General features: G+C 41.9%; 2 protein-coding genes across 2 annotated transcripts; both read right to left on the bottom strand.

Moving 5' to 3' along the window:
• Positions 1–592: 592 nt before the first annotated feature.
• On the bottom strand, positions 593–1441 carry LOC123485005 (zinc finger protein 2 homolog). Its single transcript, XM_045215841.1, has one exon. It carries the CDS (start codon positions 1257–1259, stop codon positions 654–656), a length of 606 nt encoding a protein of 201 aa, XP_045071776.1. The 5' UTR covers positions 1260–1441; the 3' UTR covers positions 593–653.
• An 8037-nt stretch (positions 1442–9478) lies between these two features.
• On the bottom strand, positions 9479–11574 carry LOC123485003 (gastrula zinc finger protein XlCGF17.1-like). The gene is made up of 3 exons (XM_045215839.1): positions 11562–11574; positions 10679–11400; positions 9479–10594 (listed from the first exon to the last, which is right to left on the bottom strand). Exons 1-3 carry the CDS (start codon positions 11572–11574, stop codon positions 10163–10165), a joined length of 1167 nt encoding a protein of 388 aa, XP_045071774.1. The 3' UTR covers positions 9479–10162.
• Positions 11575–12210: the final 636 nt, after the last annotated feature.

Raw genomic sequence — 12210 nt, forward strand, 5'->3', positions numbered from 1 at the left:
ATGTATGGGTCCCCAAAACGAAGAGAAACGCAACACTTATTTGTCATCACTCATATTGATATCACGTTGAAATCAATTGCGCGAGGGGGAGATGAGGTTGCACGTCCTGTTAAAACTAACAGCTCAAAAACCACACGGAATCTGGGAATAATGTGTACATCACTGGTCAGAGGACAATTTGTAGAAAACAGCTAGCTACATTTAGAAGTGTTGCATTTTGATTCAAGTGGGTCGCCAACGTGGTAAGTGTAACACAACTCATTTCAGAGCCTGGATTTTCCCCCTGATGAGGCTAATATCCATATCACGCTGAAATCAATAGAACAGGGGGAAAACGGTTGGGCGGCGCACAATTGGCCCAGCGTCGTCCAGGGTAGGGGAGGGAATGGCCAGCAGGGATGTAGCTCAGTTGGTAGAGCATGGCGTTTGCAACGCCAGGGTTGTGGGTTCGATTCCCACGGGGGGCCAGTATGAAAAAGAAAAAAAATAATGTATGCACTCACTAACTGTAAGTTGCTCTGGATAAGAGCGTCTGCTAAATGACTAAAAATGTAAAATGTAAATGGTTCTACATTGTAAAATTCATTAAAATACTTATACAACAATGTTAAAACATTGTGACATTATTTAATTGATATCATGAAACAACTCCTTCATGTATGTACTTTCTGATGGTTAATCAGAGTTCTTTTACCAGCGTATCTCTTGCCACATTGATCACAGCTAAAAGGTTTCTCTCCAGTGTGTGTTCTCAAATGTACCTTCAGGTTGCTTGAATCACTAAAACTCTTCCCACATTGATCACAGCTATAAGGTTTCTCTCTAGTGTGTGTTCTCAAATGTGCCATCAGGTTGCTTGATCGACTAAAACTCTTCCCACATTGATCACAGCTATAAGGTTTCTCTCTAGTGTGCGTTCTCAAATGTGCCATCAGGGTGCTTGATTTAGTAAAACTCTTCCCACATTGATCACAGCTATAAGGTTTCTCTCTAGTGTGCGTTCTCAAATGTGCCATCAGGGTGCTTGATCGACTAAAACTCTTCCCACATTGATCACAGCTATAAGGTTTCTCTCCTGTGTGTGTTCTCTGGTGGATAGTCAGACTGGTAGATGAAGTAAAATTCTTCCCACATTGATCACAGCTATACGGTTTCTCTCCTGTGTGTGTTCTCAAATGTACCTTCAGGCAGCTTGCGTAAGTAAAACTCTTCCCACATTGATTACAGCTATACGGTTTCTCTCCTGTATGGATTCTCATATGTCTTTTAAGGGCTGTTGAAGAGTTGAATATCTTCCCACAGTCAGAGCAGCAGTGTCATTTCTTCCCTGTGGGTTTCCGCTGGTGTTTCTTGAGATAATCTGATCTGGAGGGACCCTTCTCTGCCTCCTCAGCTTCATGATGTTGTTGAGGCTCCCCAGAGGATCCACGATAGTCACGTCTCTCTTCTGTGTGAACGACAAAGTCAGACAGATGGTTAAAGGCCCACAACAGCAGAAATACTGTTTATTTGTGGTAAAAGGTGATGCCCAGAGCGTACCCATGAAGCTGTACAACAATTGACATCTGTTAAATTATTTGACAATTGTCTTAAGACAGTCAAGTGAGCAATAATAGTAATATCTTGTCTTGTTTTCACATTAGTAGTAACATCGATGATTGTAGGCCAGAAATATGAATACACACAAAACATATGAACAAAATCATCCACTGTGAAAGTTGATACTTGCAGGCCCTTCATATGTAGGCTATGAGCAGCACTTCGTTAAATTGATCAAATCAGTTATTGTTTTCTTGATCAAACCGTGAGCAACACCTGTCAAACTCATTTCTCTCAAAACACAGGGATGTCGATTCCCACGGGACTAGTATTACCAGAGGACCTTGGAGTTCGCCAAAAAACAGTAGGTTATTCTGGCTTGAATTGTTCCTCTCCTGCCATGTAAAAATGACTGACATGGCAGATTCAGACGGGACTAAAATTACAGATGTGGTGTTTTGTGCTTGTGCATATAATTACATTCAGAACCGCGGACAGCGACAGTATCCAAAGCGGGAGAAAGTACATTTGTTATAAAATAATATTAGATTTATTAGTGTTGCATCATTATTTTTTTAACATAATATAACCATATACAATTTATGTATCACATGTCTTAGAGCGATGGACTGTGCCATCTCCGTGGCCTCCACAAAGTCTTGTGCACCAGCTGTTCCGGACGACTGTATGATCACTCTCTCCTTAGCCGATGTGAGTAAGACCTTTAACCCCTGTAAATCTAAGCCGTTGGGGGAGGGGGGCTAAACGGACATATGGAATTGTTTTAAGATGGTCGTACTATGGATTACTTCAATTACTTAGATTGAAGCAAATTTGCGTCAATTGACTCCAAGGGGTTAAACAGGTTAATCTTCACAGACAGATTACCAGGACGCGTACTCAGAGCATGCACTGACCAGCTGGCAAGTCTTCACTGACATTTTTAAACGTCTCCCTGACCGCGTCTGTAATACCTACATGTTTCAAGCAGAGCCATTAATATGGAGTTGGTCCCCCTTTGCTGCTATAACAGCCTCCTCTCTTCTAGGAAGGCTTTCCACTAGATGTTGGAACATTGCTGCGGGGACTTGCTTCCATTCAGCCACAAGAGCTTTAATGAGGTCGGGCACTGACGTTGGGCGATTAGGCCTGGCTCGCAGTCGACCTTCCAATTCATCCCAAAGGTGTTCGATGGGGTTGAGGTCAGAGCTCTGTGCAGGCAAGTCAAGTTCTTCCACACCGATCTTGACAAACCATTTCTGTTTGGACTTTGCTTTACGCACAGGGGCATTGTCATGCTGAAACAGGAAAGGGCCTTCCCCAAGCTGTTGCCAAAAAGTTGGAAGCACAGAATCGTCTAGAATGTCACTGTATGCTGTAGCGTTAAGATTTCCCTTGGCATTGCGCATGGTGATCTGGGGCTTGTGTGCGGCTGCTCGGCCATTTTATTTTATTTTATTTCACCTTTATTTAACCAGGTAAACCAGTTGAGAACAAGTTCTCATTTACAACTGCGACCTGGCCAAGATAAAGCAAAGCAGTGCGATAAAAACAAGAATACAGAGTTACATATGGGGCAAAACAAACAAAGTCAAAAAATACAACAGAAATACATATAATATACAGTGTGTGCAAATTTAGCAAGTTATGGAGGTAAGGAAATAAAATAGGCTATAGTGCAAAAAAAAATTACAATTAGTATTAACATTGGACTGATAGATGTGCAAGAGATGATGTGCAAATAGAGATACTGGGGTGCAAAGAGCAAAATAAATAACAATATAGGAATGAGGTAGTTGGGCGGGCTAATTTCAGATGGGCTGTGTACAGGTGCAGTGATCGGTAAGGTGCTCTGACAACTGATGCTTAAAGTTAGTGAGGGAGATAAGTGTCTCCAGCTTCAGAGATTTTTGCAATTTGTTCCAGTCATTGGCAGCAGAGAACTGGAAGGAATTGCGGCCAAAGGAGGTGTTGGCTTTGGGGATGACCAGTGAGATATACCCGCTGGAGCGCAGACTACGGGTGGGTGTTGCTATGGTGACCAATGAGCTAAGATAAGGCGGGGATTTGCCTAGCAGTGATTTATAGATGGCCTGGAGCCAGTGGGTTAGGCGACGAATATGTAGTGAGGACCAGCCAACAAGAGCGTACAGGTCACAGTGGTGGGTAGTATATGGGGCTTTGGAGACAAAACGGATGGCACTGTGATAGACTACATCCAATTTGCTGAGTAGAGTGTTGGAGGCAATTTTGTAAATGACATCACCGAAGTCAAGGATCGGTAGGATAGTCAGTTTTACGAGGGCATGTTTGGCAGCATGAGTGAAGGAGGCTTTGTTGCGAAATAGGAAACCGATTCTAGATTTAACTTTGGATTGGAGATTCTTAATGTGAGTCTGGAAGGAGAGTTTACAGTCTAACCAGACACCTAGATATTTGTAGTTGTCCACATACTCTAGGTCAGACCCGTAGAGTAGTGATTTTTAGTCGGGTGTGCGGGTGCAAGCAGCGTTCGGTTGAAGAGCATGCATTTAGTTTTACTAGTGTTTAAGAGCAGTTGGAGGCTACTGAAGGAGTGTTGTATGGAATTGAAGCTCGTTTGGAGGTTTGTTAACACAGTGTCCAATGAAGGGCCAGATGTATACAAAATGGTGTTGTCTGCGTAGAGGTGGATCTGAGAGTCACCAGCAGCAGAGAGCGACGTCATTGATATACACAGAGAAAAGAGTCAGCCCAAGAATTGAACCCTGTGGCACCCCCATAGAGACTGTCATAGGTCCAGACAACAAGCCCTCCGATTTGACACATTGAACTCTATCTGAGAAGTAGTTGGTGAACCAGGCGAGGCAGTCATTTGAGAAACCAAGGCTATTTAGTCTGCCAATAAGAATGCGGTGGTTGACAGAGTCGAAAGCCTTGGCCAGGTCAATGAAAACGGCTGCACAGTACTGTCTATTATCGTTTGCGGTTATAATATCGTTTAGGACCTTGAGCGTGGCTGAAGTGCACCCATGACCAGCTCGGAAACCGGATTGCATAGCGGAGAAGGTACGGTGGGATTCGAAATGGTCGGTGATCTGTTTGTTGACTTGGCTTTCAAAAACTTTTGAAAGGCAGGGCAGGATGGATATGGGTCTGTAACAGTTTGGATCTAGAGTGTCACCCCCTTTGAAAAGGGGGGATGACCGCGGCAGCTTTCAATCTCTGGGGATCTCAGACGTTACGAAGAGAGGTTGAACAGGCTAGTAATAGGGGGTTGCGACAATTTCAGCAGCTAGTTTTAGAAAGAAAGGGTCCAGATTGTCTAGCCCAGCTGATTTGTAGGGGTCCAGATTTTGCAGCTCTTTTAGAACATCAGCTGTCTGGATTTGTGTGAAGGAGAAGCGGGGGGCATGGGCAAGTTGCAGCGGAGGGTGCAGAGCTGGTGGCCAGGGTAGAGGTAGCCAGGTGGAAAGCATGGCCAGCCGTAGCAAAATGCTTGTTGAAATTCTCGATTATTGTAGATTTATCGGAAATGGAAACCCATTTCATGAAGCTCCCGACTAACAGTTATTCTGCTGACGTTGCTTCCAGAGGCAGTTTGGAACACGCTTCAGCACTCGGCGGACCCGTTCTGTGAGCTTGTGTGGCCTACCACTCGGCGCTTCAGCCGTTGTTGCTCCTAGCATCTCTGTCGACAAAACAGCCTATCGACCAAACAATCGACCAGTCGACTAGAGTCAGCCCTAAAAAAAATGAAAATACATTTGCAGAATATTATACAATGACTTATCAACAGCTCCAACAATTTGACCCCCACAGGAAAGCCTCACTGGCAGATATAGAAAGACCCATAAACTGGATAGTCATTGATTCTTTAAGAATATAACTTTTAAATGCCTCAAATGTTTCAACTGTCTTACCCCATCAGAAACCAAAACATAAGCTCATATAACGCCACTGTTTGTAAACAAACACTGTATAGCCTCAATTTGGTTAAAACTGTGATTTTGACCTTATGGACGGCCAGTCCTTGTATTCATAGTGTAGTGAATTCCAGGGGGTAGCCCTGAGCTGGACTCAAACCTGGGTCCAGAGACTGTCAAGCCAACACCTTATAACTGTTGTACCAAGATGTCTGAACTTGTTGATGAGGTCGCTAGGTTTTGGGTTAAGGTTGCTACAATAGCGTTTCTCTATGAATTTGAGAGTGGTTACATTTCTCCAGCCCCCATTCCCTCCGCTGTTTACCAAACCAAGTCTAAGGGCAGCCATTTTGTTGCTGTTTAAATCCTAGGTTGTCCTTTTAAAAAAGCCACATCAATCAATCAACCAATCTGCAGTTCAAACAATAACAAAGCTGTCATTCCGCCTCTGTTTTGGTAATAAGATGATGGATGGGACTGGAGAAATGTAACTACTCTCAAAATCATAGACAGACCTATGGATGCAAGGACTGACCATCCATGATATCAACATTATAGTTTTAAGCATGTTGAGGCGATACAGTGTTGGTTTACATTTACATTGTTTCTAAACATTGGAGTAAAAAAAGCTTATTGTAGGATCTGATGGGGTACGACAGTTGAACTAAGCTCATGAGGCATGTGTTGTATTCTTCAAGAATCAATGGCTATATATAAACTGCAGATTCCCCCTTTAGGACACCACACATCAGATCAACAACTGCAGAGTTTGTGCCTCTGTTTTTAAGACAGTACTTACTAGTGTTAATCAGGGCTCGGTTTCTCAAAAGTGATCTGTACTGCTAAGTTCATCATTAGAACCATTGGATGCCTTAAGATGCCTTTGGGAAACCGGAACCAGATATCCAGTTTCCTCCTCTTTTTCGATGTGACAGTCATCTCCCCCTCCTCTTTCACTTCAAAAACGGAGCCTCCTCTTCTTTCACTGTAACATCCTCCTCCTCTTTCACTCTGAACGCGTCTTCCTCTTCTTTCACTGTAAAATCCTCCTCCTCTTTCACTCTGAACGCGTCTTCCTCTTCTTTCACTGTAACGTCTTTCTCTTCTTCTTTCACGGTAACAACCTCACCCTCTATTTGTTTTTGTATTGTAACATCCTCCTCTTCCTCCTCCTCTTTCACTAGAGCTTCTTTCTCCGTCCAGCAGACCTCCTCTTCTTTAGCAGGAGGAGAGTAGCTTAGTGAGCTCATGGTCGGGGATGTTAGCTAGCTAGGCTAGTGCTAACTTAACCAGCCAGCTAGCTGACCAATAACAACAACACCGTAAATATGAAATTAAATGGGATAACTAACTAGACGACAGGAGTGGGTTTAAAACACAGTGGCTAATATACACGAAAGCGTCTAAAGAGCTTTATTGGTTGGGCTATTTTGTCTAGCAAGCTACCGAGGTGTCTGACTAACTGTTGCTGCTGTTGAAAGAAGCGTCCCGTCCACTAGATTATACGTCACACTAGCAGCATAGCCTTAAAGTCCCACATCGCCATCTGCTGACTGGAGTGGGTAAAATATCACAGTAAAATATTATGATGACTATAACATTTGTTGTCACCTTCAATTCTTGCACATTTCCTTAAAAAGTATGTATTTTCCGAACTCCTAAACTCGGAACCAATCAGAGGTCCCGTACATATCCCTCGTGATGAAGGCAGCCAATGGCCTGCTTCTATCTACGATGTAACGACAGCCTCTTGTGAAAACTGCTGTTTGATGAAGAGAAACAGATATATCTAGCTCCCGAAGACTGAAATAAGATAAATATAATGTTTCGAGTGTACTTGAAATATTCACCATGCAATACGAATTGTCTTGATAGAATGAAGAGGTAACTCCATGGACCTTTTATCAAATGTATTGAAAGCTAGTCAATGTTACAGTTTGAATAGCCTAGCCAGCTACTGTAAATGTCAATGTGTGTTTCATTATCTAGTGCTCTCTCTCAGTTAATTGACATTTTCAATCATGTTTTAGCGTAAAAATATTTCTCATTTCAAGTAACTAGCTGCAGGCTTAAAGAAACATTCCAATCATATACTTTGCACAGAAACCCAAATAAAAGCATGTATATAGAAAGAAGTGTGTGTGTCATGTCTGCTAGAATGGAGGTTTAAAAACGACAGCAGCATATTAACCAGTACATATAGCATAGCCTACACATATAGCATACCTTGCAGTACAATCTACTCTAAAAACAGTTGTACAATGTGCTGTGCAATAAGATACCCAGAGTTTGATTTCTAAACCAGATGAGTTCTCAAATAGCAGCTGACCAATACCATGGTGGGCATCATGTTGGATGCATTGGAATATAAGGTATGGAAACTGATAAAGAGCCTGTAGGATTATATAAAAAACTGTTGGGAAATGAATGTTTGACTTTCAAATACTAAATGTTCAGTGAATGGGAGTATATTTAGGTGGTTTAAATTATTAACTTTCCTGCTAACCTTCTAAAAGTTGACGGTGCCAAAATCTTGCCAATGCATTCATTATTCTACTAACTATGACTGAGTGTGAGACATGTTTTCCAGAATGTACGTTTCATGCATATACATACGAACACCATCACAAATAGTGTTTCACCACTTTTATTGAGTACGGAGAGAAATAGCAAAGGTGTCTCAGGCAGTATGTGAAGTATCTAAATATAGTGCAACCTACCAATCAATGTATATCAAGTGCCATGGAGGGCACAATCTTACAATGTTGCAGTCCAGAAAAGAGAGCTTTACCCTCTATGCCAAAGTCTGGGCATCTGATGGAGGCTGTAGAACTGTCAAACATATGCTTCAGTATTCCCCCTTCTCTCTAGGAGCATTTGTGTGCCCAGTCCCCAAAGGTGTATGGAAAAGATGCCACCCTGGTCACCAATGTAGCTGACCGATGTAGAGAGACAAGTGCCTTAGCAGAATCAAATCTAAAGCTTGTGTGGTCCAGAGAAGAGAACTCTACTACCTATGGCAAGAGCCTGGGCTCCTGACGGGGACAATATAATTCTCCCCATTGCATGTCGTTACATGTCAGTTACACTAGCTAACAGCTCAGCACCGGGAATAAACACTACTTTAGTTTTTTTCTGTTAAGTTAAAACAGCAGTTACCTTGCCAGCTACATCAATCAACTAAAGAGTAGCCAGTTTCTGCTCTGCTTGCTTTTACAACTGGGAAAAAGAGCAACACACAGACTCCTCTGTTCAACTCTCCCGTGCCGCCTGCTATGTTGTGTCCAGCCAGCCTTCCAGAAGCTTTCCCTTTCACACAGCCTACCCGACCGCTCTGTGCCGTCCGCAAGGTCCTAAAGCACACACAGTTGCCACTTTTTATCATATTGCAATGATAAAACTGGGGGACAAAAGTGCAATTTCTGAATGTGGGTGGACGACCCCCCTGTCTCCAGTGAAAGTTGCAGCCCTGCAAATATCCCTTTCATAGGCTCAAAGCATGCCTTTCCGAGAGCAGCATTTTTTTCAACTAGAAGCAATGAGCGAATCAGTCCTCCATGACAACAAAATCATAAACAACAGAGTAGGTTAATAAGTCCTTAGTTTATGAGTTACAGTGCATTCGGAAAGTATTCAGACCCCTTTCCTTTTCCACATTTTGTTACGTTTCAGCCTTATTCTAAAATGGATTAAATAAAAGGAGTACATTGTTTTCCCCCTCATCAATCTACACACAATACCCCATAATGACAAAGCGAAAAAAGGTTTTTAGAAATGTTAGAAAATTTATAAAATAAAATAAACAGAAATACACCAAGCCATGAGGTCGAAGGAATTGTCGGACAGGATTGTGTCGAGGCACAGATCTGGGGAAGGGTACCAAAAAAATGTCTGCAGCATTGAAGGTCCCCAAGAACACAGTGGCCTCCATCATTCTTAAATGGAAGAAGTTTGGAACCACCAAGACGCTTCCTAGAGATGGCCGCCCGGCCAAACTAGAGCAATCGGGGAGAAGGGCCTTGGTCAGGAGGTGACCAAGACTCTATGGCCTGAATGCCAAGGCTGCAAGAAAAATACATATGTTCAACTTTCACTTTCAACCAAATGCAGATTGGATGTCGGGTATAGTCTTCTTTTCAACATCTTTTCAACAACATTTTGCTAGGTGGGGTAGCCCAATTTCAAAACACAGTTTTATTGTGTTCAATAATCATATTACTTGTATTTTTTTAAACGAGCATCTTAAAACAACAATGTTGTTTTGTGGCAATAAATCACTGATATCGATTAAATCAGGTTGTACGTGCTGTTGAAACTAACTAAAAAGTCACATGGAAATGGGAGATATATTTTACCTCACTGGTTGGAGGACAACCTGCAGAATACAGTCAGCTACATTTTAAGTGATGCATTTAAATTCAGGGGTCCCCAAAACAAAGACAAATTCAATACTTATTTGTCATCACTCATATCGATATCACAAAATCAATTGGGGAGTGGGGAGATGAGGTTGCTGGTCCTGTTAAAACTAACAGCTCAAAAAACCACACGGAATCTGGGAATAATGTGTAGAGGAACATTTGTAGAAAACATCTAGCTACATTTTGAAGTGTTGCACACATTCTAAATCGTGACATTATTCATTAAAATACTCCTTCTACAATGTTAAAACATTCTACATTGTGACATTATTTCATTGATATCATGGAACACCTCCTTCATGTATGAATTGTCTGATGTTTAATCAGACATCTTTTATCAGAGTATCTCTTGTCACATTGATCACAGCTATGAGATTGTGTGTGTGTTCTCTGGTGTATAGTACAACAGGTAGCTGCAACAAAACGCTTCCCACATTGATTACAGCTATAAGGTTTCTCTCCTGTGTGTGTTCTCTGGTGTATAGTCAGCTGGCTAAATGTAACAAAACGCTTCCCACATTGATTACAGCTATAAGGCTTCTCTCCAGTGTGTGTTCTCTGGTGTACAGTCAGCTGGCTAGATGCAACAAAACTATTCCCACATTGATTACAGCTAAAAGGTTTCTCTCCTGTGTGTGTTCTCTGGTGTGTTTTCAGGCTTCCAGATGTAACAAAACTATTCCCACATTGGTTACAGCTATAAGGTTTCTCTCCTGTGTGTGTTCTCTGGTGTATAGTCAGCTGGCTAAATGTAACAAAACGCTTCCCACATTGATTACAGCTATAAGGCTTCTCTCCAGTGTGAATTCTCTGGTGTGATTTTAAATATCCTGAGGAAATAAAACTCTTTCCACAGTAAGAGCAGTGGTAAGGTTTCTCTCCTGTGTGTGTTCTCTTGTGTATAGTAAGACAGCTAGTTGTAAAAAAACTCTTCCCACATTGATCACAGCTGTAAGGTTTCTCTCCTGTATGGATTCTCTGATGTACTACCAGGCTGCTTGAGTGACTAAAACTCTTCTCACATTGATCACAGCTATAAGGCTTCGCTCCTGTATGGATTCTCTGATGTACTACCAGGCTGCTTGAGTGACTAAAACTCTTCCCACATTGATAACAGCTGTAAGGTTTCTCTCCTGTGTGTGTTATGTGGTGTGATTTTAACTGTCCTGATGAACAAAAACTCTTCCCACAGTCAGAGCAGTGGTAAGATTTCTCTCCTGTATGGATTCTCTGATGTATTTTAAGGGTTGCTAAAGAGCTGCATCTCTTCCCACAGTCAGAGCAGTGGTAAGGTTTCTCTCCTGTGTGTGTTCTCTGGTGTATAGTCAGCTGGCTAGATGTAGTAAAACTCTTCCCACATTGATCACAGCTATAAGGTTTCTCTCCAGTGTGAATTCTCGTGTGTACTTTTAGTGAATCTGAGCTTGAGTAACTCTTCCCACAGTCAGAGCAGTGGTGAGATTTCTTCCCCGTGGGTTTCCGCTGGTGTTTCTTGAGATGTTCTGATGTGGAAAGACTCTTCTCTGCCTTGTCAGCTTCATGATGTTGTTGAGGCTCCCCAGAGGATCCACAATAGTCACGTCTCTCTCCTGTGTGAACAACAAAGTCAGACAGATGGTTAATGTCCCACAACAGCAGAAATCCACTGTTTATTTGAGCTAAAAGGTGATGTCCATGATGCTGTACATCAATTTACGTCTGTAATTCATTTTTAAATGCTTTTACAAACTTATTTGACAATTGTCTTAATAAGACATCAAGTGAGCAACAACAGCCATATTCTGTTTTATTTTTTCACTGGTATAGTGAATGATTCTGATGATAGGCTAGAAATGAGTTATTAAAGTTTCTGAAACCCTAAGCACTTTGCCAGATGACTTTTGATCACCAATATAGGCCCATTTCTGTGATTGCAAGAATTGCAGCATTAAGATCTGTGTCGGTATTCACAATTTCACCACCGTGGGGTAAACTCAAGGAGTTCTCAGAGGCTGCCAGCAAAAATAGCCTCCATTTACAGAGTGCATTTCACACTACTTTTGGATTATAATTGTAAGGCTCGTTTGAATGTCCTGCTTAATATAATGTTTGTGCCATCGTCTCAAATCAACTGCTTTATACTTTATTTGCTACCAGCCTGTTAATGAGCTTTAGCATTCAAGCTAACAAGTGCTGCATCCAAAATACATATTTTGCAACTATCACAACCAAATATGTGACCCACCGTCCCTTTTCAGTCTCATGTAGTTACATATATTTAGAAAAGGAATACTTTCACCAAATTGCGAAAATGGATTCTCTGAACATTATCTCACCAGGTTACCTGATTAGGCAAACCATTAACA

The sequence above is a fragment of the Coregonus clupeaformis genome, unplaced genomic scaffold, assembly GCF_020615455.1.
Source record: "Coregonus clupeaformis isolate EN_2021a unplaced genomic scaffold, ASM2061545v1 scaf0530, whole genome shotgun sequence".
In the NCBI taxonomy this organism is placed as follows: Eukaryota; Metazoa; Chordata; class Actinopteri; order Salmoniformes; family Salmonidae; genus Coregonus; species Coregonus clupeaformis.